Genomic DNA, 26,731 nt, shown 5'->3' on the forward strand with positions numbered 1-26,731 from the left:
AGAGCAACCAAACTTGCATTAAACTAACCTCTCTTCTAAATGCATTAGTGGCCCACCAAAATATTACAATCATTCTTAACAAAGTTTTCCACTTTAACCAGTTAAAATACAGTAAAGCTGAAGTTTTTATTGAATGCCAGTGTAATGAATTGTAAGCTCTTTAAGAGGGCAGGTGGTGTTTGTATATTTACTACTTTTCATAATTGATTATTTCCAGTGAGTAAACTCAATGGATATACTGCTGTTACAAAAAAAGTTTGATAAATGGCTGAACAGTGTCTGATGCATTTGAAAACTTTTCTGGACTTAAATGGGGGGGAAAAGACGGGGGCTTTGCCATTGACTGACATTTGCTCTTTTCTTACAGAGGGCCAAAATGACAGACTTTGACCGATTCAAGGTGATGAAGGCCAAGAAGATGGTAAGCTTTTCCTTTCTTACTATATGTATAGAAACCTCTTTGGATGTAAGTTTACATCCCTTGGAGTCTCTCCGATTTCAAGTGTAGTGTCTCTGACCCTGTGGCTCAACCACTATCACTCACTATTCTCCTTAGACTATAATATATAGTGGGTGGCTTTTAAATGTCTTCTGCCCAAGCATTGATTATTAATGATCCCTTTAAGACCATTACCTTTCGGTATTGTTTGATAGGAACATTCAGTGGATTCTTCAATTTTATTTTAGTTTGTACACCAGGACGTGAATGTTGCATTAATTAAATGGTCAGATTTTAACTGTCATCTTGTGTGCTTTTACAGAGGAACAAGATCATCAAGCATGAGGTGAAGAAGCTCCAAAAAGAAGCCCAGAAAAAGGCATAAACTCTTCATTTGACAATAAAATATGGCTAATAAATTGTAGTTTGTGGTATTTTTAAGTGAGTTTTTCCTTTTTTATACCATTCTAAAATTGCTGAGCTGAGTTCCTGTTCAGTATATTGGATAGAAAATGAGGCTGTTTAATGGGACATTTGTACATTGCTGTTCTAGGACAAGTGACTTAATGTTTATTATAGCTTTACATAAAAAAAAAGTAAATGTATGTGAAAGTGTTGCTTTGGTTTAAGAGCACTGATGGCCATGTCTTGTGCATCAACCCCACACTGTTAACGGGAGGTCAGATGTGCAGAAAGTTAAAATATTGTAGCTTATGATTTCTTGCAAATGAAGAGCTGTAGTTTCCTTTCAGTATTAAAGAGTAAAACTAAGGTTCATCTCACCTGGTGGTGCCTAAAGTTTGGGTATTAAAATGCATTTCAAGACACTGAATGCAAAAATAGGACACGATTGGCACAATTTCTCTCAAATCCTATGTACTTGAACATTTACGAACATTCATCATCTTGAGGTTCTCGGCCAAAGATCCAGGCTGTGTAATCAGCTTCATTGTTTTAATCACAGCTGAGATGTCAAAAGGTTTGTTTCAGAGTTTAAAGGCTGGTGTACAATTTGGTAGTCAGACATGAGTTAGGTGTGTGTGTAGATGATCATTAAGGGTAATGTGCCTGTGACTTGTTTTCTTGTGAAATGTCTGAAGTATGAGGTCCCCATGGACAACGTATAATTAACGAATTTCCTCGGCTGTTTCTCATGGGACTTGCTTTTAGGCTTTGTACAATTTACAGTTGCAATGAGCGGATAATTACTTAATTAGGGCGTGGGGCGAGCTGAGCAGGGGATCCCAAGTGGCACTTTTCCAGCAGTGAGATTTTATGGAGACTGTGAAACTACATTTTAATTTCCTTTTAATTAAGCCACTAGATTTCCACCTTACATTGGGATTGTTTTATATATGTATTTTCTTTCCCCTATAAAGGTAGTGAGTTTGGTTGCTTGTAGAGATGGCTGGTATGGGGGATTCTTTCATCTCCACACATGACATGATAAATGGTGCAGGTCAAGCATAAATACTTTGGAAATTGCATAGGATTAAAACCAATTGTTAATAAACAGGGACATGTTCTAGCAGGCTGGTATATTGGGAACCCCAGGAACCAACAAAAAGTTTTGCCATATTGGAATTTGTTTTGTGCTCAAAAGTTAGATGAACATGTTTATTAATGACTACGACATTCAGGTGAACTAAAAAAAAACTACTGGGCATTTTGAAATGCATTACTCTCACTGTCTAGGGTCAGGTTTGGTTTTTCTTTTTACAATTCCCTTTATGCTAAGTAAAAGAGTGCATGTGATTGTCAGGTTGCCTGCCTAAAAACATGTGACTACTGTGTACATTAATGAATACCTTGTATTGAGTATTTAATTTAACAAGAATCCTTTTAATAATTGAATGCTAAAGTATGTTGGCTTGTGTTTTGGTGTGGATTTCCCTTTTTTGTATTTGTCTGAAGTTGTGAAAGACCCCAAGCTTGAGTCTTTATAAGGGATAGCTTTATCAATTGTTCCCACAGGGATAGTCAACTTATCAGCCCTGGTAAATGCAGGGACGGTTGCCAGAACCTTGTGGAAAGGCTTAGAGCAGAACAAAAATGCATTTTGCTGAAGCACAGCTCCAAGATGGAAAGTCAACGGAAACCTTTGCAGTTTGCATCAGCAGAGCAGGTGAGGATTTCTGTTGAGGCCATTTTACATAACTACCAAATAAAGAAAGGCAGTGTTAAAATTGTTTGGGATGGACAAGTGTTTTCTTCATTGGGAACTACAAATCATTACCCCACACACATAAGAAAAAGGAAATTATTTTGTTTTTATTTTTAGGGGTGTGACATTCTTTTCAACCTCACTCTTTATTTCACTCATCCAGTGTATTTAGTTTAATTTCCAATACATCCATTAGGATGGAGTAGGTGTCGAGGAACTGGTGTTATTTATTCATGTTCTTGATCTTTGATGCAACATTTCGCATCAGGTTTGATCTTTCATAGAGCAAGCACTACGCAGGTCATAACGCTTCAGTGTCACTAGAGGGCAGTGTTGTATATAAAACTTATTTACGGTTATGGAGCACTGATTTAATGTGTAATGTGATTTAATTGAATGTCAGTTTGGTCTCTGATGCGACTGTATGCAAGGCGACTTGCATTCAGCAACATAATTACTAGCCTTGTTTCGTATGCATAATCTCCCGTGCGATGTATTTGCTGCAATGTTTGGATTTGCATCAATACATAAAATACATCTTGGTATCTGATGATGCATTTATTAACTAGCAGTAGGTTAGAAGTGAGTGAATTTTAATACCAGGGAAAAGGTGACCTTTAAAATTCAAATGCAATTCAAAGCAACCCTTAGAGGACACAATTTCGTGTTCATTATTTATTTTAATCTATTTTTGTCAAATGTGACGTTAAATAACGCTACTGACAACATGACAACCCCAAATTCATTGAAACTATACTCCAGCCTTTATGTTCAACAGTGATCTGGGTTCAGACTAGGGCTAGTAAACCATCCTGATATGGAGAGGCTTGTGATTTGAGTTAACTAATACAAACCCTACTCAAAGCTTAACCAAAAAAGGCTCTGGATATGATCTCCGTTATTAGACAGCGTTTGGTCGCGCAGATGTCCGCAGCCCTGCGCAGTTCTGCAGAATCCCGCCGATCCCATTGGTGGAGCCGCGCAGGAGTGTGGAAATCTGCGCAACGAGACCTGCGCGACCTTTTTCTTGACTTGTTCTCGGGTTACAGCTGCCTTCCTCGGCACCAACCCTCACACACAACCGAGGACTTTTACTGTGAAGCAGCGGGCCTCTCCTGGGAGGGAAGGCTGGCTTGGGTTGACTTAGCGGCTGCAGAAGTAAGAGGACAAACTTTGCGCAGCGCTATTGTGCTCCTCAGGCGCAGCCGCTACTGGGTCACACCGGCTGCCCGAGGTTTCCCAGTCAAGGGTTTGCAGAAAGCATGAGCTCACTGGAGGTCTTCACACTTGACAAGGGGGTCGCTGATTAAAACTCCAATGCAGATGTGAAATGCAAGAGTGGACCCGACCTGCAGGAGGTGAGAGCAGAGCCTCGGCACCCCTGACCCCCAGCAGCGGAGACATGTGCGGGTCTGCAAACCTGAACCAAGATCAGCATCCCCTGCACTCGAGAACAACATAGCAATGGTATGTGTGTTTGTTTATTCATGTGCCCATGCAAGCTATGCCTGTGGTAAGTGTTTGGCAATATGGTCAAATATTTCAAGGGTAAATAGGTTGTGTGTGTATGTATTTATGTGTGTGATTTTGCACGTGTGCATGTATGTATGTATGTATGTATGCATGCATGCATGCATGTGTGTGTGCATATACACACATATGGGTTTGTGTCTTTGTAGGAAGTAGGCTGCATGCATACAAACGAAACTTTGAACGTGTGCTTGACTGGCCAGTATTTATGCAAACTCGAAATGAAAACTTCAAATCAATAAATGAAGTAAAGCTTCGACACATATATCAAGTCACATTGTTTTGAACATTGAGAAAATGTAAGTGGCTTTTGTTGTGACATTCAATTTTGTCATTACATTGAGAGGTGATTAACTCTGATTAGGCATCAGTGTGTTCTGATGTTCATATGCCTTCAATAAACATATATATACAATATGTGGGTGTATGATACAAAATGAAACAAACAAAAACAGTGAGGTAACTATGCATAACAATTGTGATAATATGCATCATTATTATTATTTAATAGTTTTGTAGAATGTTTTTTTATCTTCATGAAGAAGCAAGGGGTGCATGCAGTATATGTATGAGATAAATGCAAATTATATATTGTAGTTCTCCTGAAATGTAGTGGGTGCTAGGCATTACTACTGGCAGAGAATAACGTCAACAATAATACTGTTAGGCAAATAACAAACCTCAATTGCTGTACTATTCCACAATTAACCCCTTACAACCAGCTTTGGGGAATGTTTGTTGACTGTAGCTTTTATATAAAGAAAGATGCACAAGCAGGCTGTCAGGTTCTGTAGTGTAAATCCAGAAAAGTCTTTGGTGGTTAAGTTTATATAGTTATTATATGATAATGCATGTTCTGAACCACACCCTTGAAGAGAGGACTGAAACTATATACACTATAGGATGTTGTTTTTTAAGATCAAGAGATATTTGTAATTATGTATTATTTGATGGTAACCAATCATAGTGTTGTTATATTTTTAAAGCAGATGCACTCCTTTTCCAAAATAAACAGGCTGAAGCCCAGTAACTGCTCTGGATTGCTGCCTGGTTTTGCCAGCGCGGCAGCGGCTGAGATGATGCATAAAGCTGTGTGTGAGAAGCAGCAATAAAAAATCTGAACAGCAGGCATACGATCTGCATTGTCCTTGCACTGTAGTACACCGTTGCAACAGGAGTGTGGTACAAAAACAACAGTTTGTTATTCTTTGTTGTTTAATGTCAGATACAGGGTGCTTTGATTGATAAGATGTTTTAAATGTCAATGCAAAAGTGCAACTGAAGGAAGCCAGACCTATATGATTTATGGCACCCAAGGCTTGGCCGTTATGTATTTGATAATGGACGAAATAAAAGGGAATCAGAACATGAATAATCCAATAGTTACTACCACATTTTTATTGACATTCCTGATGCACAGCGAATGTTGGAGGACAGATCTGTGAGAGCCAAGAATTACTAGACTCCGCTTCTATCAAGGATCGTTTTGAAAAGCTTTGATTATTGAATTTCAGCCAATTTACATGAAATCACTCAATGGGTTGCCTCCTGTCTCATACTGGGAAGCAAGCCAGAGTCATGGAAGTCTAAGCAGAGCTCAGTACAGCATTTAAAAACACACGATTCTAGACTAGACCAAGATTCTGTTTCACAAGACCATGGTCAAAGATCCAGACCAGTTTAAAGATGGGGTTGACAACAAACAAGCAAGAGTTCAAGTGAAATCTAAAAAGACTATTTGGAAGCTTATATGGCCCTGAAATTAAACCTATAACTCAATTCACTTGCACTGCTCTAGATAAATCCTGTCTTGGACCTTATAAATAACAAAACTTAAAACAATATCTCTCATTCTATGCCATCCAGATATGGTTACATAGGGGATTGTCAGGATGTGTATTCACAGCTGCGTCCACATTCGGAGGTTTGAAAGGAAAAGCGGGGACAGCTTTTCAGAGCGCGGGCCTTGAATTCCACATGGTCTCGAGTCTCCGCACACTTCTCCCCGGCAGGGGCAGGTTTCAGCAGGAGGGCCGGGGAATGTTAGCAACCCAGTGTCCTGTGAAATTAACCCAGTAATGTACACTTTCACCTCTGCGGGAAAACTGCCAGTCATTACTGCGCTAAAAGCAATAGATCAGCACAGGGACGGGTCTTGAAGGTGTAGAAACACAACACATTAAAGCATGTCTTATTATTTAAAATAAATACACAAACAAAATTTAAAGTCTGGGAAAGTCATGCCAATATCAGCTTTAGCTTTAATAGAATAGTCATTTAAAGAAGGCACACATAGAGATGGGAGCAGGTTGCTGGCAAGATGGCCTGTTTATATAATCTTCAATGAATGGAAAGCAACCACAGAACATGTTTACATAAGCTTTATATTACATAGGTTTGCATGTGTTGTACCCAAGCTCACCCTTAAAACTGTTTGTGTTCCAAATGCTATTCAATATCTGCAAAATACCCAATGATTTAGTGCTTCGCCCAAAATCCCCAGTACGAGCAATTCCTGCCACCATAGTGAGCTCTCTCATTTTTTTTATCTATCATCCATTGATGAGAACTAGGCAGAATTCATTAATGTAGAAGGAACCAGTGACTCGGAGAGGAGAGAGGCAATTGTGTACAGTCCACAATACAAATAATTCGATTTAAGCCACATTATCTCATTGACAGTTCTTCTTTGATATAATAATAGTGATAATTGTAATTGTAATAAACAACAACACTGGATGTAAATCAATCTTTGTTTTTATTTTTAACAAGCCACCTGCAGTGACGTTGTGCAAATTGCAAACTTCAAGCTTCTTAAAAGACACGACTTCTACATTTCCAAGTGCTATACACTGTGATGAATCTGCAGGAAATACCTGGAAATCTGCTGTTTCTATAGTGAGCTCTGAAAAAGCTCGCACAAAACATTTGACCGGGAAGTTTGAATGTTCTTCTCTAGTCCAGATGTGGCATGTGATTGAGGCGGCCAGCGTGGAATATGCAGGTAAGGGGCGAGAGAAGCTGTGCATTACAATGACTGTGTGTTTAAGGCCATTAGTTTATTTTGAAGAAATGTGCTGATGGGTTTAGCCAACAGATTATGCTAAAAGGGAAATTATACTTTGAACAACTGAAGCATTAAGCATGCTCCTGGGGGAATGTAGGGCTTCACCAAGGCAAGAAGGAAGTTATTCTCTTCAACCCACTACTAGAATTAGAAAGAGGTCAGAAGGGAATTCCCTCCTAAAACCCGTCTAACGGCAAATTCCCAGCTGACGTTGCACACTGCCTCTTGCAGAGCTCAAGCTGCTTGTTGTACAAGCTGCTGCTTGAATACATTGTAGGTCAGGCAACATAGTTTCCATTTGGTTCAGCATTCACTGTCTGTAGACGTAGGCCTACATGCAACGTCAGCACCTTTACTTTGGCTGTGTTCCGATCCTTAATATGTGGATGTTATTTTTTATAAGACAACCATTATAATGTCCCCATGTGCTGCTACATTAAAATATCTGAAGTCTTTACGAAAGGTTTTCTTTAATGTAGAGGAAAAATAATTGTTTTCTTGCTAGGACCTTGTTTTAAAATGAAGCAGACAAGGACCTGAAAAGAGAAAATCAATTCCTGTCTAATTTTAATTTAAAATGGTCTCCTTTGTTCCACGCAGGGGAAGAGTGGTCCTGGTTCAGGGATAGCAGGACAGCTTTAAAATATTAGTTTTGCTCCTTTGCAAAATGGTGTTACTCCAAATAAACTCCTGGCTCAACTGCTTTACATAATTTTGACAGCTGCAAGAGAAAGCCGGCGCTGCCAGGACACTAACTGACAGCTAATCTCATTGCACGACACTGCAGTCAATGAATGGTTATCAGGTAGTGTGTCTTAAGCAGATGGCTTTCTCAGCTCTCTTGTCTGCTGGCAGCTGCCTTCAGAGACCGTTCTGTTTGGAAATATTCACACAAGTCGAGCATTTCTTTCAGATTTGCACCCCTGTTAAAAAACTGCTACTGCGATTGAATATTAAATAAGTTATTTTTATTGCTTGTTGTCGCTGCGCCGTCCTCGCATGACTTTCATTAAGCCACGCAGAAGAAAATCTCTTCCCAAAAGTTTAATTTGGTACCTTTCTGCTGCATTACACTCCAGCATGACGTCTCTGTGGCTGGAAGCAAATGTTAATCTTTTTATTTATTTATTTTTGCACATACTAAATAAGATGTTCCACATATGTTTGTCAGCCCCAGAGAAATGTTGAGTGGAAGCCAAAACTGATGAAAGGGGAAATGTTTCTTATCATTAATCCTAAATGAGTTCCCTATCCAGAACACATTGTCTCCTGTTTTCAAAATGTTGTTACATTTTGTTACCATAAATCCAGAAACCGTATGTTAATGAGCAGATTTAAGTGCTATACCATACAGCCTAGTGTAGGATATTTATTGCTGCCGTAATTAGAAAAGTCACTAGGTTTATGTTTCAATCACAGCAAAACATGCCTTTGAAAATAACTCATCTTGTATTTGTGCCCTGAAACTGACTCATTTATGCTTTTTTGGGGGGGTTGAAAGCTTGTTTTGTTGCTATAGGGACAGATTTTAAGATGCACAGACAAATCCAATTTAATTCAAGGGAGATTCATGTGTGATCCGCTAAATAAAAGCAAGATAATGATGCAGGTTCAATGAAATACTCCTTCCAACCTTCAATCACAAAATGACAAGTTGAGAAATGGGGAACTGTTCTTCATTGGACATACACAAGAAATTTCATGAAATAAGGAATGCCACCATCAAGTAGTAACTTTCTAATTTGCGTGTTTTGGTTGAACGTTCATCATTATTCGACCAAGACCACCCGCAGTGACTATATAACGTTGGCAATGCTTTCAAACTGTACTGTCCCAAACCCATGTTGAATTACTTCCCAAAGATTGGATCACTTTGTTCAGGCTTGCATGTAAAAAAACATAATTGTTTTACTGCTTTGTTTTGTTATGTTTCCCACCACGCAGAATTCAACAGCTCTTTACATTTGTATGGGTTTATTTAATTTTGCAGAACACAACAGTGCTGTGTCTGTTATAGACCTGTGCCTCACAGCCTAACAAGTTGCTGCTGTATTTCCTTTTAGTATTTTCTCTGCTTTGGAAGTCTACATTTGAAATTGTGGATCTCATAAAAATAGCAATTGTTTTCCATAGTACTTGGTTACAGTAACACAGGCATTTTTATGTGGTTGTTTTTGCTGTTATTTTGTACTTGTAGATCACAGTTGCGTACCAAGTAAAAAAAACAAAAAACGTGGGCAGTTACAATATTCAGACAATAACATGTAGAATGACTAAGCATGGCTGCCTCATATTCTTGGAAGTATGATCTGTATTTTGTAGAAGAAAAAGTGTCAAGTTGTTGCCCCATTCCTTTATGCTAGTTACCCCTCTTCATCTCTGTATTATTTTCTAAAAGCAGTCTGCTTCCTGGGCTGAAGAAATTAGGGTCATTAGGACTTCCTGGAGAGATGGCATGAAAGTATGTAAAGTCAAAACAAGGATGACAAATAAACAAAGCTTACAGAGGGAAAAGTTCGATGGGAGGGGAATACTGTGAGTTTGCGTTGAGTGGGAAGAATGAATATAGTCATTTCTTGTCTTTGTTAACAGTCTTGACTTTAAAATTCTAGTGATGATGAAACATCCGATTTGTGTTTTATTCCATATACTTTTGGCAGCAGTATAGAACAAAATAACTAATCTTATTAATCATTTTGCCACAGCGAGTGATTAGGATGATGTTTTAGGCAGTTTACACATGTTTCATTCTCTACTTCGTTCCTTCTCTGTTGCTAGGGATTTTGTCTCTCGATGGGTAATAAAAGCCAAAGCCATATCAGGAAAGCATCTCTGAAAATGTCCTTCGAGTTTTTCCTTTTGAGTAATTCAAAATTAATACACCCTTTTTGTTTACACTTCTCATTTGTTTTTTGGCCAATGTCTTGTCAGAAGAAAGTGGTCCATTTTAAGGCTGGCTGGAAACACAATCATACGGTAATGTTTAGAACAAGCGTATCTTTTTAATTTAACACTAAACCTGGAGTTTATTTGTATTAAAGCAGTGGAGATGGAATATAAATGACCCAACGTACCTTATTAAGGTAATTGGATTGTCCTGAGTTGCTGGCTGAGTTAAATCTAAATAATATCAAGCTGCAGTACATGCTCTAGTGCATTCATTTGATAAATAAAAATGTATTCTCCCGTACAAATCAATAACGGACCCTTTGTAAATATTGCTCTTTACTTGTTAGACACAGTTTACAATGACTGAATTTCTGTTTCAACTCTTGCATTTCTGCCCCAAACCACAGACCATCCTTAGTGTTGGTATTACGGGATTCATTCCACAGGATCAGTTATGATCAGGTTAATGTGTCAGAAACATGTATGTATGAATGTAGTTTTTCAATTCATTGTGATACTTAACCCTTGAGAAAGAAACCTCTTACCCCATGACATTTGAAAGAAAGGTGCTTTGTAGAAATGGCTGGAGAGTCGAGTGGTCTGAGAGACTGGTGGCAGTAGTGCCTATTTGAAACCCTACCTAAACTGCACCGAGGACCAAATGAAAAAAGCTCCATGTGTTGTAAATTTAAGCTCACAAGACATCGGAAGAAAAGCCACTTTGTTTTCTTTTCATTCAGATTCTTTCGTTGGAAACTGAACTCTTCCAAGTTCAAGACCGCATGAGGACTGCGTTCTTGCCAAGGCTTGTTTAACATGTTGAAAAATAATCCTACAGCCTTCTCAATATATAAGAACTTGAGAGAGATCTCTTCCTTATTTTACTGCCGAAGTATTGTGCCTCCCAGCTTGCGGTGGAAGTTAAGAACCTCTTGCTAGATTGAATTGAGAACATACCATTCATATTCAGTTTAAAATGACACAATGTGAAAATGTGTGTGTTTATACATGCATATATGCTTTCATTCATCAATTTCCATCTGCAAAATATTTATATATAGTTTGAATGTTCACATCTGCTGTCAAGATGACATTTTTCTTCTGAAAATATGCTGCATCTGGTCCTACAGAAGGCAGAAAAAAAAAACCTGCGTGCTATAGCCGCATAACAAGCCTTTGAGGATCCGAGTACTCCATTACAGGACTATTACAGGATATCTGCGACACGATCATAGATGGTTTTGTGTTAGTAAGCAAGGTAATACGTAATCTGCACAGAGCTAGTTAAACTAAATCACTGTCCATATCTGGTTACCTACATCAATCAGTTAAACCAAGCGCTCAGTTTATTACAGCCCCTTGGACTCAGACGGAACTTATTAGAGGTTAAAAATGAGGATCGGGTCTCATCAGATATGATATGCAATTAATTACTGGCATCTCGGCAGGAGACTGAGCTTACGCTAAATAGGCCAGGGCCCAACTACACACAGCTGTGACGTCCTGCTAATGAAAACAGGAGGATAACGATGTGAGTGACCCGATACGGAACAAAAGAGCGACAGAAGAGAGGAAGTCTTTGACGCTGCATGAAAACAATCAGATCCAGAAGAGGTTCCACTCCTTCAAATGTACCCACACACACCTGAAGGCTCTTGGGATTTGTTTAGCAGCTGCGATAAGTGGTTAGCAGCCTTTATAAGAGGTGTAAATAAGCAAAGCTTGTGTCTTCTGGAAACAGTTAAAAGATAGAAAGAAAGAAAAAAGTAACAATTTCCAACAGCATTCCACCTGTAGTCTGACTTCCAGGCTTTGCCCAGAGGTTGTTTTTAAGGCTGTTATTCTCTTGCCTGGAGTGACTTGCTGCCAATTATATCCAGCCTTGTTTTTAGAGCTGAGCTAAGCCCAAAAAATTCTAATATGAAACAACAGACTGGGTTCTTAACAGAGTACAAACAGATTATCATTCCACGCATGTTGATGTGATGGCTAGAGGTAGAACGAGACTTAGCAGGAATGCATTTAAATAAACGGTTACAGAGGGGTATACTGGAAAACAGAAACCAGCTGCAAGTGATACAGTACTTGAGTTCCGCATCGATGTATCATTCCACCTATCTCTAATAACTGGTGTGTTCAGAAATGCAGCAAATAATATATAAGGGTGAACAGCGCCATAACACCAGACCCTAAAACCATGCTGCACTTAAATTCAATTGCAGCTGGTATCACAGGATGATTACAGTCTGAACTGATGCAACTGTAGGCAACTTTAGGAAGGATAAAGCAGAGAAGTAGTCCTTGAATTTCAAATAGTTAACCCAGTCCCTCGGATTAAACAAAACCCCTGTACAACAGCTGTTATTGCAACTTGCACTGTAATGAGAGCGCACTCCACATACCTGACAACTCAACAAAGCCGACTATTTAAAATCTCATTCATCTCAACTCCCACTCTTCAGTGGCAAAACCCAATTGCTGAAGCTGCAACCCGTACGAGATGCTGCTCTGATCTGATTGTGTGTGTTTTTGTTAGTGGCTTTTGTTTGTTTGTTTTTGCACTTTGCTACCACAGCATTTTCATTCAGAAGAAGTGTGTTGTGCTGATGCCCTGGTGGGGGGTGTTTCATGCTCCAATTTCGGAGGACATAAATCTCTGCCTGTTAATTGTAGTGCGCCGTCTGAACAAACTTGAAAACAAGCCAATAAAATAAACACCAAGCTAGCACTTTATTTTTACAAGGTCATGTCAACTAATTATTCAGTTACCCTGTACGACAGGAGGGCATTCCAGACAGCGAACAGCATTCACAGTGTAGATAACCAATTGTTGTACTATGTTACGAACCGTGTTTCTAATCATTGATTCTCTGTGTAGTGACATGCATAGGCTTACAGTGTAAAACTGTAAAGTTTACATGCACTCTTTCATAACTCTGTTCATTCAACTGGAATCTTTACAGTTTTTCGCTAAACTGAACAAACTGAAATGAAATCCTCGATCAATAACTAAAGTTTGATTAACAATATTTCAGATCTTAGAATTACATTGTTTGAAGTAAAGTTTATTATTTTTACTACAAACTCTGTTGATGCAGATACATAATGTAAGCAATTCTTAATGGTGCTTCCTGGATTATCATTCCAGTTCATCCCAGAAGTGTTCGCACCCTCAGGCCGGGACTCGGAGAAGGCAGTGAAATTGTGCAGAAGTGAATTTAAGTAATGTTTTAAAAAATGTCAAATGTGGACCCATTGTAGTTCAGTCTGTTTCTGGAGAGTGTAATACAAATAGAGGCCTCTCTTACTCACGACGGAGGGAGGAGCTCTTGGCCCCAGTTTAGGTTTCCCTTTCAGTGGTTTAATATCGGGTAAGAAGCCCCGCTGACAGCAAATGAGTCCATGGAGGATATTCCTCAGATATTTGCTGAAGTCCTTTTAAAATTGCAAGCGTGACATTTTTCCCAAAATATCATGGAACACAAATGCTGTAAAAATGTCCGCTCTACGGACCTCTGATCACAGTTCTGAAAACATCTTTCCTTTGGATTTTTTCTGACAGATAAAATGCCTGGCTGTAAGAGAGTGGATGGATAATATTGATTTGAAGTTTAATTCCTCTTGTGGCCAGCAATAATGCATGGCCCAATAGCTGTGTAGTGTAATAATTAAAACCTGTTATATAAAAATGATTTGGTGACACTGCAGGTTTGCCTCCAGATCGAAGTTTAGTTGTCAGGACTGAATTACACTGGAGATGAATACAAAAATATGAATTATTTTTGGAAGTGTGAGAGACTAAGCCCAAAATTATCGGAGCATGTCTTCAGTATCATTATCCTAGTATTATCTGTTGTGAAATTAAAGCGTCCGACATCTGAATTCTTCAGACTGAAATGTAATGACAGCGAAGAGATTGCGAGTTTGAACATCCTTCACACGGCACTTTGAACAGTGTCAGAGATTATTAAAGCTCCCTTCATAATTAGATGTAATTTGCTTTTTAAATGCTTCATCTGAATGTCAGATGCATGTAAGCTCTCTGGAACAGCTATTGCCAGTTCATTTGAATTCAGCAGCTGTTATTGTATTTTCTGTGTAGCAGGAGCAAAGTATATAAATCATGCCATATTTTGTTTTTCTTTAATCTTTCAACATTTCCAGCAAATACACAGTAATCATTAAACAAGCAACAAAGGAATGCAGCTTTGGTTCTCTCCTGATTTATTCATAAAACAAAAGCGACCGAATGCACTACACGAGAGTATCTGTGGCTTTACTGATCTGTAGCATTCCTCAGAAATCATTCCCAGACAGAATCAACACAGCTGAGATACATCAGCAGCAAACAGTCTCGGCTTTTTTTTTTTCTTTTTTTTTTTGGAAGACGCAGCTAATAGTTCCAGCGCTCTGTTTAAGAAATTTAAGCAATAAAGGTCAGAGTCAGTTGGGACCTGTCAAAACCTATTCGAAAAAAAAACAGATCTCTAATTCAGCTTTAAAACTATACTGTCGTTGAAAAGCAAAATTAATAGATTAAATATATAACCAAAATTTGAACCTAACATCACTACTTTATTTTTATAAGCCCAACATTATTTCAGTATGTTAGCCTAAACGTTCTTTGACTTCCGTTTATTAATTTTCCTCTTATGGGATGGTGTCTGTGGAGCAGCCTAGAGATGTGATTTTGGTATGATTGTGTTTTTTTTGTTTATTGAATCAAATAGACTAGACCAATATTCCTTGCTGCACAAATTCAATAAAGCTTTGTGTCCTGGCAATTCTTGAGTTCTTCGAAAAAATGGTTTCTTATATTTTATATTTTAGCAAGTAACCACAAGCTCTTTTCTGGAATGCAAAGCCTGTTTAAAAAAAAATGTGCTCAAAGGTATTGGAACATACAGTATCTTCAGAGATATAAAACAGACCTAAGCCAAATCACTATGGAAAAGACATTAAATAGGTAGCCGTATTATTTGGAGATTTAGTAGCTTTTCCCATGGGTGTTACAACTATTCAGACTAAATGTGCATTGGCAGGTTTTTGTGTTATTTTTGTAATAACTATGAACGTATCAAACTTAAATTCTTTACCTGAATTTAAGTTAACAATCTTGTTTCATATTAATGCACACTTTTCTAAAACCCTCCTTTCAGTGACCCTGTAATTGACTGCATTTGGCCTGGCTTTTTTTTGACCGACTATTGTTGTTTCCTCTCCCCGTAGGCATCGAAAGCCCCAAGATTGTGGTTGAAGATGCGCTGCAAAAGGAGATCTGTGGTCGCATTCAGCTTTCTTTTTACTTTGTCTGTGGTCATGATAAATAGCTTTCCATCCTTCCCTGCCGAGAGCCACAGCCTGACGCAACTGGAGCTTCATGCAGAGACTGGCAGGCCAGAAGCAAACTTGAAGAAAAGAGCATCGGTGCCCTTACGTAGTCTACCTCTGAATCAAATCCACAGAAACTGGGAACCTGAAAGGAGGAAAGAGACGGCAAAGCACTTGGCAAACGAGAAGCCTGAACACCAGCCAAGCGTTAATAAGAAAAGCTTCCAAGAGAAGGATAAGAGGCCCTCCTTTTCTAATGGACGTCCTGTGAAAGATCACAAGAGTAATGCAACAGCCACAACAGCCAAGAGGAAAGCGAAGGGAAAGTCCGGGGGAATACGGCAATCCCAGGGATCATCGGTGCAGTCGAGGGGCAAGCCACGAAATGGCCACTTGCAAGAACAACAACATGGTCGGCATCCCCACCTTTCAATTCAAGTGCCACCTCCTAGTCGAGGTTTGCATGATACGTTCGCCGTCCAGAACCTTTCAGACAGCTTGCCATTGTTAAAGCACAAATGCATCCCAGATGCGCGGGACGATGCTGGCAGAGCAGGAAAGCTCATAAACCCCTCGTTGGCTGGCGGAAAGCCATCTTCTAAAGATATTAGGAAACATGAAAGGGAATCTGAGCCTCTGGATAGGAAGAGGCCCTACTTGTCAGGTCAGAGGAGAGATGGATGCAAAGGAGACGGATTTAAAGAGGCCAGGCAGAAGCTGACTACTTGGTACAGCAAACCGAAAGAAGGTGCTTTCTCGGACGAGGTGAAGGAGAGCATAAGAATTGGAAGTCATCCCCCACCTTGGTTCAGTCAGGATGACATCAGGAAGATGAAGTTACTTGCTGATGGTACTGTAGTTAGCAAGACCAGAGTCCCTGCCCATGGGCAAGTGCTCAAGATTGGACTCCGACAAAATGGTTCCCAAGCCCCTGGAGATGGTGAAAGACACTGCCTGGATGGTCTCTGTGCTTTGATCAAGCGTCCCGATGACTGGTTTGAAGTCTTTGCCTTCCATCTGGACAGGGTGTTGGGGTTGAATAGGAGTCTGCCTGTTGTGGCTAGGAGCTTGCGCAGTGATCTTCTCCCCTACAAGTTCACAAGCGGGACTGTGAGGCCCGTGGTCTGGTGGGACCCCGACATTCAGCACTTGGCCGATGACAACAACGACCAAAACTCCTTCCCCCTCTCGTGGCTGCAGTACCAGGATGTGCTGAGGAAGCAGTGCGGTGGTACAGATGCCACCAATTCAGGCCCTTGTGTGGGGGTGCGGCATTCTGAATGGGGGAAGCTGGCGTTATTTGATTTTCTGCTACAGGTGAGCACATTCTTAACAGAAAAATCATGATTATGAACTGTTTTGATCTAATGATATTGCATTCTGATTATGAGTCCATTCTGTTTAATAAGCGATCGAGAACAATACACAATGAAAAAACTTTGGAAGTGAGATTGGGCAAAGTGCAGAACCAAATGCCAGTTCCAATAGACGGAAGTGAGTGAGTACTGTAATTGGATACCCCTTGAGTTCGAATGGCAGAGAAGGCGAAAAGCAATTCGTTTCTCTATCGAGACATTTAAAACCAAGCAACTGTGTTGGCTCATTAACAGCATTTTCCCTTATTAATTAACAAAGCGATTTGCTCAAAACACAGTTAACGGTACATCATGTGGTGGAAAATAAGAAAACTAAACTTAAAACCCCTAATTATTTTTGAAACCGAACTTCAGTGGCTGGAAAATAAAACGATGCATAAATAAATGCGTAATATAAACAAAACAAACTGGTCAAATATAAAAGTTCAGTTCAACCGACAGCCTCTCTATATGCAGTGTTTCATTATTTTTGTATATTTTTCACAACAAAATAAAGTTTCAGAGACCTGTTATTTTCTTATTTCAACCTCAATCTCAAGTCTTTCTGAGTATGTATTAAAAACAACGTCCGCAATCTCCCCTATTGAGAGTAATTAAATAGAAAAATAACAAAACTATCCTTAGGCAATAGCCATCTTTTAGATCTCTGCTTATTTGTCTCCTTCAGAATGTAATAAATTGATAAATCACAGACATTTTGTGTACTGAAGTATTTTTAAACAAGCACAAAAACTGACATGCATTAATCTAATTGGTTATCCTTAGCAATTTCTTGTCTGACTGTTATCTCAACTTCTCACGTACTTGTGTTTATTTACTCTTATATTCCTTGTTCCTAACCTCCACAGATGGTTTTGCAGTAGGGGTAAAAATAAACTTTTTGCATATTTTATTTTCCTTGGTCTTGGAAGTAATGAACTGAAAATGTGAACTGCAGGTTTTCTATGTTCTGTTTTCCCATTATTGTACCACCTTATTGTTCTAGCCAGGGCAACACAAGCTTATAGTTTCTGCGCTTTGATTTTGTGTGCTGAAACTACAGGGGGATGTTATTACAGAGAGACTGGACTTGGGTTGTCTGAGATCAAGCCCAGCAAATTACAAACTGGCTGTACGACCTACCTGTTCGGTTGCTGTTGCGTGATGGTTGGAAGGAACTCGAAACTGATTGTATTCAAATAAATACTAGGAGGCTGTACACACCAATGGTAGATTTTAACACCCATTAGAGTAATGATATATTCAGAATCTCTCCCAAGAAGAGGTTGTGCTACATTCATGTTCGCTGGAAATTAGGATGAAGGTCTTGTTCTACAATGGTGTCTTCTGCTTGATCCCAATGCTTGTCTTCGTTCTGCATTGTGCTCCCCTTGGAGTCCTCGAGCAAGAAACTCCTCACATTGTTTAAAACTGTAAAAAAAACAGCACTACAAAGTCGTACGAAGTCCCAAGTTTGTTTCTGTTTGTATCTGTTTGGTTGCTGAGTTTGAGTGAAGGTGGAATCACTGCTTTCCCCCAAAACCCACAAGATAAATAATTGTTTGATGAAATTTGCCATGCAGTCAGCACCATAAAAAGATAACTTTAAGGCCCTTGCCGAGTCTGTAAACCCAGATATATTCAGAATCTCTCCCAATAAGAGAGCTTTCACAGGTTCCTTGAACAACAACAACCAAAATGTAGACACCGAATGAACATGTAACCTATATCGTAAAAGACAATGGTGCCTACTCCGATCCGCCATGTGTAATGGAGTGCAAAGGTTCTGAATAATGCATGCGGCCTCTTTTCCACAAGTCAATACCTGTAAAAGTGCCAACATCTAATAACAATTGATTGATATACTAGAATTGCTGACAGAGAAGCTTCAACACCTGTTCCAGCAGGAACACGTAACACTTCTCACTTTCATTCGTTTCAGAGGTAATCACTGAGATAGATTTTGCATTGCTAGTATATCTCTAATATTGCATCTGAAAAGCAGTCAGACACTGTTAAGGTGATGTGGCAATGGAGGTGTTTCCTGTCATTCTGCGTGTGTGTTAGTGCAAGACTTCTGCACTGTAATTTGAAGCCTTGCAGATCTATGACTGTTGTTGCCAACTCACTAGGAATGTCCTGGAATTATAGATTAATCTCCAGGACACTGCTGGGAGCAACACGGGAGAGCATATATTTGGATGAGTAATCTCAATTTCTGTTGAATAGTCAGTTACATTTCTTTTTTTTATTTTATTTGCTTCTCGGTTGCTTCCTACATAGCATATAGGAAGTTGTTGTACATATTTTGACTTGCTTGTTGTTACTATTTAGGGTTCAGACCAGGGTTTGGCTTTGGGTTAGGTCAGGATTAGCTTCGGTTGTTAAGATACGTAATAGTTATCCCTATAATATTTGCCAAAAATGAAACCTCCCAGACCACATCCTACCACAAGTGGCAACAAACAAATAAGAAAAAGAATGTACGAGAGAAAGAAGACTGCTGTTATTTTCTTTGATTGGTAGAATTGTAAAAGGATTTACGTGAGGCTAAATTCATTTCTTCATTTGGGCACAGGGTAGAGTAAGCTCTTTTTTCTAAACCAAAGAAAAAGGTCTTTCTAACAGAAGTGGAGTGTCGTTCGGGGGTGTGATAATTCCTGGGAGTGCTAGAGATCTGAAAGCGCATTTCACCTCTCTGTTCTGCACCTAGAGGGATAAATAATTGGTAAAGAAGGCCTTTGCCATCTCCAAAGGCACTCTTCACAGCTTAATGGGAAAAGCATTTTTTTTTTTTTCAGACGCTTGATCTGATCCTAATAGCCGATCCATGTAATTTGAATGAGGAATATTCACAGAATCCAGAGAGGAAAAGCATGTAAGTGACTACATGGGATGTGTGTGCATTTCATGCCACACTAAATGGAGCCGAATGGAAGTGAGGTGCTAACTGAACAGCAAGAACCGAAATGGGCCCTGTCATGTAACTCCATGGGGTGATGAATAGATGATGTTCTCGCTGTCCCTTGTAAGGTTTTATAGTCTATCACACATGTTCTAAAGAGAATCACGGGCAACTTACTGCTGTAAATGAGGCGTGTTATAACGGACAGCTGGCGTTCCACGTTATTTATAAATGGCAGAAAAACATTAGCTAAATTTTCAAGAGCATATCAGAAAGGTTACAAAGAAAAAAGGGGATTAGTGTAATTATATACTATACATATATATTCTAAATACATTTCAGGTTGAAATATCTAATATCTAGCTTTGCTTCGATTGAAGTTTCCCCCCCAGTTCAGGTTTACATTGCTGCCCTTCTCATTAATACTTCAGAAAAGCGAGTCGCTAACAAGCTTCTGACTGTGGCCTCCAGGACTTTGATGAAATAATGTGTGGTTATTAATTTCATTCACTCTAACGCTATAGGGAAAAGGCTTTTAACCTTCAGTTTTAAAACCTTGCAAATCACAGATCGTGTCATTTTAGAAGGCAAGCCTTCATTCCCCTCTGAAAATCAGTAATTTTTATTAGCTTAATCAGTTGTGTGGGAAGACGCTGTGCTGTCTCTTCAATTCGCCAGAGCCTCATTTGTACTGTTTTAAAAGCCTGCTAAATAAAGACACAAGAACCGGCTAAATAATAGATGAAAATATATGCACTTGCAAATTATACTTCATCATATTGGGGGATAATGTAACTTTTGCTCTTCAAGCAGAGTGAGTCACCTCCAAGAGACATTGCATGCAAACTACTAAAAGGAAACTTTGTTTTGTTTTCTCCGTCTAAGATACAATGTTAGTCAAAACATAAACGAACGAGCTGAATAGGAGCTTTCACTGTTTCTAATATATATCATAATTGTTATAAAGCCCTAATTCATACTTTCATAAGAAACCACGTAGCGCTGGCCCGAGTTTGTGAATGCTGTGTTCCGTTCTCTGCTTTCCGTTGCTTGGCTGGTTATAATTCTTGCCCTGCTCTTGTCTCCCCACAGATCTGCTCTGAAGTCTTTTTGATTCTGCCCAGTTTGCTCAGCTCACTCTCTGACATTCAACATGCCTCCATGGATAACCACGACTACAGTTATTACACAACAGTACCCTTTTTCGATGCAATGATCAAACTTCCCCCCAAAAAAGAAAAGAATGTGTCTTGGTTATCCATCGAGCCAAGTCTTTTATATTAAAAAAAAAAAAAAAAAGTACGCCATTTTTTCTATAACCGTAAAAAGCACAGGGTTTCGTTCCAACACTGTGCCGGAGATCTGATGTTGCAGGTGAGCATTGAGAGATGACCAAGTACTGCCAGTGAGCTGTGAATGCATATTGTTCGCATCTTCACGTGGATCAGACACCATTCTGTTCTGTAGAATTGTTTCTCAGGAAAAAAGAAAAAGAAACCCTGTTGTTATTTCTAGGTCAATGATCGACTGGACCGTTACTGCTGTGGATTCAAGCCCGACCCGTCCGAATCCTGTGTGGATGATCTGCTTCATGCCAAGTGCAGAAATCCCAAGGAGCTCGTGCTGGTACACATTCTGGTACGTTTAAGCGGCAGATGGCCTTCGCCTGCCTCGGACGCCGCTACCGTTAACGCACGAGGCAGCTTGACGTTGCACGGAGACGAATGCGAGGAGCCGTTTACTAGGCTTTCTGTCAAATTCATCTGCATCTATAGTTTGATCTATAGAAACAAACACAACACGGCAATCTGTAACGTTAGTGCTGGAAATCAGGACTAGAATAAGAAGAGAGCTCATGTTGAGGGAGACATACATAGTCATTCATCATTGCATGATTTTTTTCTACAATTTAAATACAAATCAGCTCTGTGAAGTTTTCTAAAGCTGATAGAGAGGGAAGAAACTATATCCATGTTTATTGGCTTTCAAAACAAAACATAAATGACAAAGTTTGCACGGGAGTTATAAAAGCATGGTAAATCTCGTGCTCTGCTTTTAATTGGAGGTGAAAGGCTTTTTACATTCACACAGTGCTGTTCTCAGAGCTGTGATAAAGGAGCACTGTGGATCGCTGTGAATATATCACGTAACGCAAGCTGAGGGCCCTCATTAAGAAACGCAATGCAGCATAAGCCTTTAGAAACGACCGCATTGATTTTTTTTTTTGTAGGCGATATAATTATGCTGCTGTAAAAAATGAGTAACAGGAGAGCTTTAAATCTATATGTTAAGGTCTGCTGGTGTTAAACAGCCTTGTGTGTCAATTTGTTTGTTTGTCATCTGTTTCTAGCTGTGTGAGTGTGCAGGGCATGCACACGAACCAACTCCTGGTAAATACGTTTACTTGTTAACCCCTTATGGGTGCATGTTCTGAAGACACGCAACGCATGACCTCGGCACTTACATCGGGAGAGGTTAGTTGGAATTGTCTGATCTGAACGGTTTTCTGTTTGAATAGAAAGCCGTTTGTGAGAACGAGATAAAGCTGAGCCACTGGGGAGCCATCTTATAGCAATTTCTGTTTCACGTCTGTGGCTTTTTTGTTTTTTGTTTTGGTAACTCAGGTGAGGAAGGCCGATCCCTCCCGGCTGGTGTTCATTGACAATGCTGGAAGACCTCTCCACCCCCATGACAACCTCAACTTCCGCCTGCTGGAGGGTATTGAGGAGTAAGTACTCTGGCCAATGAAATCAGTCAATCAATCAATCAATCAATCAGTCAATCAGCTCTCCAATCAGAAGTTTTTTTTAAAGCATGGAAAACCGCAGCAACAGAAATGAAAAAGGCCTCTGAAGGGTCTGATTCGAAAACCTCTTTCAGTTGTAATATAAAAAGTGTGTATTAGTCACACAGCATTTAAAATGTGATGAATTCTGATTGAATGTCATTGATTTGTTTCTTATTTCTGTTGTGATCCCCCCCCACCCCACTTTCACAGGTTTCCTGAGAGTGCGGTCTCCGTGCTCAGATCCGGGTGTCTGGAGAACATGCTGCTCCAGTCACTGTACACGGACAGGGAATTCTGGGAAAGCCGGGGGAAACTGAAGAGCTTGAAGCAACTCATTCACAATGTAGACAAAAGAGGCAAAATACTGCTTCAGTACATTCAGGACAGGAACTTGAAACTCAGTACAGAACTTTAAAATGGACATTGTGTACAACTACCTGAAACCAACTGCCTTTTTCCAAGTGCAGTTTTTGGTTTGTGTCCATCTTCCCAAGACCTGATTTTTTGCTACAGAGATCAATATAAAGTATTCATATCATTGCAGTTTGCACAATTTAAAAAGTTTTCTTCTCAGTTTTAAGAATTTAAATTGAATGTTGATGTTTTTGTTTCTTTAAGGGTTGGTTGAATGGCTACTCATACGAAATGATAGACACTGCATTCTATATACGTAGTTGTGTGTGCGTGTGCGTGTGTGTGTGCATGTGTGTGTGTGGGTGTCAGTGTTGGTGGGTGGCTGGGGAGTCTTAAGCCTACACCAGAAATGATGAAGCATTCGATTTCTGTGTTCCAGCCTTGTTGTGTATTGTTTATTTGAAACAAGAAAACCTACACACTGGCACTTACATCAGCAGCAGCTTAGAAAAGGCGACTGAGCAGTTGCTTATGTCCTCCCAATTTAAATGAGCAGAGGATCAATTTAAAAAGCATACCAGCTGCTTGAGGTCAAAAGCTGGGTTATTGTATTTTTTGTATCATATTTTTTACAAGGCTTGGAGGCTTTCATGCAGTTCAAAATACTTTTTTTGAGGAAATGTAGCTCTGTATGCAATGGTTTGGCTTTTGATCATTTTTTCCATTTTTGATAAAATTCTTGTGATTACTTAAAATGACCTACATTCCCCTTATCTGCTTAAATGATAGAGCCCATTCTAGCTTAGTTTACATAATGGCATAGTTTTATAGTTTTATATATATATATATATATACGATGTAATTATGACTGGCTTTAATTCCGAGCAACGAAGCCAATGAAGTCTTTGAACCGAACAATAATGGCACCCTGTTGTTTTGCTAGTGGAAATTTAAAGAACCATCTGCAACAGTGTGTTGTTCTTGTCAATCACATCCCATTTAAATGAAAGTGCAAGATGAATTAAAAATGTATTTTTCTTTGAAAATGTATTTGATATGTCAATACAAGTTTTAAGACCCCAGATCCACCTTTTTTGTTTTTAAGGCCTGTAACCAAAGATCCTATTTCATTGTGCATCTCATGTCAAGATAAATATTGCCAAGCATGCGAGTGAAAGAGAAAATCTGATCAAGCTTAACATAACTTCAGTATAACTTCCAAACTTCATCTCATCTCTATGCATTTTGCTGAAGGGGAGTATAAAGCTGCTTCTTGTAATTTACTGTTTACTCCCTACTGTGCAGAAAGGAACAGAAATACAGCCAAATAATACCTTAAAAAGGATATGCTCCTTGTAATCAAGAGATATATGCTTCTTCTGGCATTTTTTCACGTTCCAAGAGTTATAAATAATGCATTATGGCTTGTATCTTGGGGTGATTACAGATTCTGACACCACAGCAAGAAAATGCCCTAGTCTACTTCAAGACCGCGTTGCTCCCCCCTACTCTTTGAAGGTTAATGTGTGGCAAAACAAATGCACCGTGGTTTTCATGTAAACGAGAACTGCAAGCTGGGGTAGGGCTTTTAATTCAGTTTGCATGGGTGAGTCTTCACTGTCAGTTTATGTTCAAACCGATTTTGTTTAGGTTTTAAAATGTGTTTATCAAGATATAGCCATATTGGTATTAGGTCAGCCAGGCCATTTGCATTTAATAAGGTGTTACCAAAAACTAGATGGACCATTTTGATATTACACAAACAAACTTCTGGAAAAGTATGACAATATCCTCATGCCCGGTGCATAGAGGAAAGCATATCTCCAATGATCAGCAATTTATTATGGTCAAAAATGTTGCTATCAGCTATATTATGTTTAATTATGATTTTGTATTTCATAAAATATGATGTCAGCCACTTTGGGTAGGGTTTTAATAAAGAGACTTGTCTTACCATTCTTAAGAAAACATGCGTGTCGTTAACAACACAGTGACTTTTACACAGAAACTAATTGATCAATTCAGGTTGTGCAGTGGAAGCTAATTAAGAGCATAAATAGCTGTAAAAACCCGTCCATTTTCCAACAGGGTGTAATTTATGAACCATGAAACCGTGAGAAACCACCTGAGAAAATGGGAACCACTCAGAGAAGTTGCTTCACTCAAAATGGAGAACATCAGCAGAAGAAACACAAAATACTACAACAACAACAAATACGATGCCTTTCTTCTTGGATCTCCCCCAACAAAGTGCGTTTTTGTTGTGTAGATTTTTTTAATGATCCAAAACAGGTGTATAAGACCTTGACAGGTTTGGATTCTTATTAACAGAAAAATGAATCTAAAGTACTACTGAAATAATACAGTCATAAGAAGCGAGCATTATTATGAATCACAATAGGTTCTTACGAGTTTCTTTGTGTCTTGTTTTCAAACCAACACTGATGTTTAATTTTTTTCATACCAGACAGACGGCTCAGAGTTCTGTGGGCTCACACGTTGCCAAGGATACATTTATTAAGCCTGCAGTACTAGAAGACATTTCTAGGCTTGTGGTGCAATCTATACACTTTGTTCTCTGCAATTGCTGCGAGTTGGGCTAACAGCGTTCACCTTCTTCCAGTGAGTGTAAGAGTCAAGTCTTTTTTATGTTGTTTGTGTGTTTTTTCAAGGCTTTAACATAAATGCTTAAATTAAACTAGATCTTTCTCCTGTCCTCACTGGGCAAAATGTGGGTGGCCTAATTAAATGTTCTGGTTACTTTCTCAAACCATCCAAGTTTTGACTAAATTGTTCCTTGTTGAGCTGTAAAGATATGTTACCCATCAGCCTAACATACAAAATTCCCTGGAGATAAAAATCTCACCTGGCTTTTGAACTATTGTGTGAATTGTACTGGGTAACATTTAACATTTATGAATGAATATATATAAGTGATCTCTTGAAAATATTCTTGATTTAATACCAAATTCCAGGCTTGAGTAAGTACGGGAAATATCTCCTGACCTTGTGTTCTGTTTTGCTTGGTTTTGAACATGTTTCTGATCATCGAAAGGTCGTTCAAAGCAGGCGGACAAGCCGCAGGTTTTGGTTTGGCATTGTGTCAAATCTCTTTGGAATTGTTCAGTGCAAGTAAAAGAATAGACCACAGTGCTAAGTTGCATGTCAGTGTTAAGTACTTTTGCTGCTGTAGTCATGTCGTACTTTCAATGAAGTACAACTGAAAATCCATCTTGAACACTGAATGAGATGATTAGATGCAGATGTGCATTTCGGTGTGAAGAGAATTGCCCGTCGTTAAAAAAGCAGACTCTCCTGCAGACGCAGTAGATAGCAGTAGATGGCTCCGGACTTGCAATGCACCAAACTAGAGGGTCGAGAGGTGCAACTGTACGTTTAATTAAAACACATCTGTAAACTTCAAAACCCTCATTTCCAGGTGGCCTTTTCTCTGCCGGTGCATTATGGGAAATATTTTTCACTAAACTAAGCACATCTGAATCTTGAAAATGTGCAAGACGTGAAATAAGGCAAAGAGTTTGACCTTGATGCTTTTCCTTGTTGTTGTTGTTGTTGTTGTTGTTCTGAAGCTAGTGCCCAGAAGTATGGGCGGGCAGTAAGTTGCAATAGGAAACAGATGGAACAGTTTCTGTGGCTGCGCAAGTACCACAATTGGCACAAACATGCCGTTTCAAGCAACTGCGGTAGATGTTCACCACTTCAATTTGCGCTAACCGCAAATTACCTTTGCTCTTAATTATGAATTCTCGAAGCAAGTACATGTTTAATTGAAAACTAAGAGAAGGATGTTTGAGTTTTCCTGCAATGTCAGGCACAGAGAGATAGACTATGGCCTGATGAATGCAAAAAGGGCTTGCTGGAGAGAAGACAGACAGTTCTCTAATGATT

At 39.3% G+C, this 26,731-nt stretch overlaps 2 protein-coding genes across 4 annotated transcripts in view; both read left to right on the top strand.

Moving 5' to 3' along the window:
- Positions 1 to 873, top strand: part of rpl14 (ribosomal protein L14) — a 3,094-nt gene extending 2,221 nt beyond the window's left edge. The window contains exons 5-6 of the mRNA XM_066691451.1: positions 368 to 421; positions 762 to 873. Coding sequence (XP_066547548.1) covers positions 368 to 421; positions 762 to 824 — 117 coding nt within the window. The 3' untranslated portion in view covers positions 825 to 873. The remainder of the gene's footprint in view (positions 1 to 367; positions 422 to 761) is intronic.
- Positions 874 to 3,679: 2,806 nt separating this feature from the next.
- gask1a (golgi associated kinase 1A) lies at positions 3,680 to 24,847 on the top strand. Of its 3 annotated transcripts, none has more exons than XM_066691453.1 (5): positions 3,682 to 4,070; positions 15,319 to 16,737; positions 21,196 to 21,318; positions 22,031 to 22,154; positions 22,305 to 22,388. In XM_066691453.1, the coding sequence occupies exons 1-4, from the start codon at positions 4,068 to 4,070 to the stop codon at positions 22,112 to 22,114; spliced, it is 1,629 nt and encodes a 542-aa protein (XP_066547550.1). In that variant the 5' UTR covers positions 3,682 to 4,067; the 3' UTR covers positions 22,115 to 22,154; positions 22,305 to 22,388. The 3 variants fall into 3 exon arrangements, with proteins under 3 accessions (XP_066547551.1, XP_066547550.1, XP_066547549.1); XM_066691452.1 differs by lacking the exon at positions 22,031 to 22,154 and adding an exon at positions 22,679 to 24,847 and having other exon boundaries at positions 3,685 to 4,070; positions 22,305 to 22,408; XM_066691454.1 differs by lacking the exons at positions 21,196 to 21,318; positions 22,031 to 22,154; positions 22,305 to 22,388 and adding an exon at positions 20,773 to 21,042 and having other exon boundaries at positions 3,680 to 4,070.
- Positions 24,848 to 26,731: the final 1,884 nt, after the last annotated feature.

This window comes from Amia ocellicauda, chromosome 18 (assembly GCF_036373705.1).
Source record: "Amia ocellicauda isolate fAmiCal2 chromosome 18, fAmiCal2.hap1, whole genome shotgun sequence".
Taxonomy (NCBI): Eukaryota; Metazoa; Chordata; class Actinopteri; order Amiiformes; family Amiidae; genus Amia; species Amia ocellicauda.

Bases quoted from the DNA above. Each gene is read 5' to 3' on its own strand.
- gask1a (XM_066691452.1), top strand. The intron at 16,738-21,195 runs GTGAGCACATTC...TGTTATTTCTAG, and splicing joins TATTTGATTTTCTGCTACAG to GTCAATGATCGACTGGACCG. The intron at 21,319-22,304 runs GTACGTTTAAGC...TTGGTAACTCAG, and splicing joins TCGTGCTGGTACACATTCTG to GTGAGGAAGGCCGATCCCTC.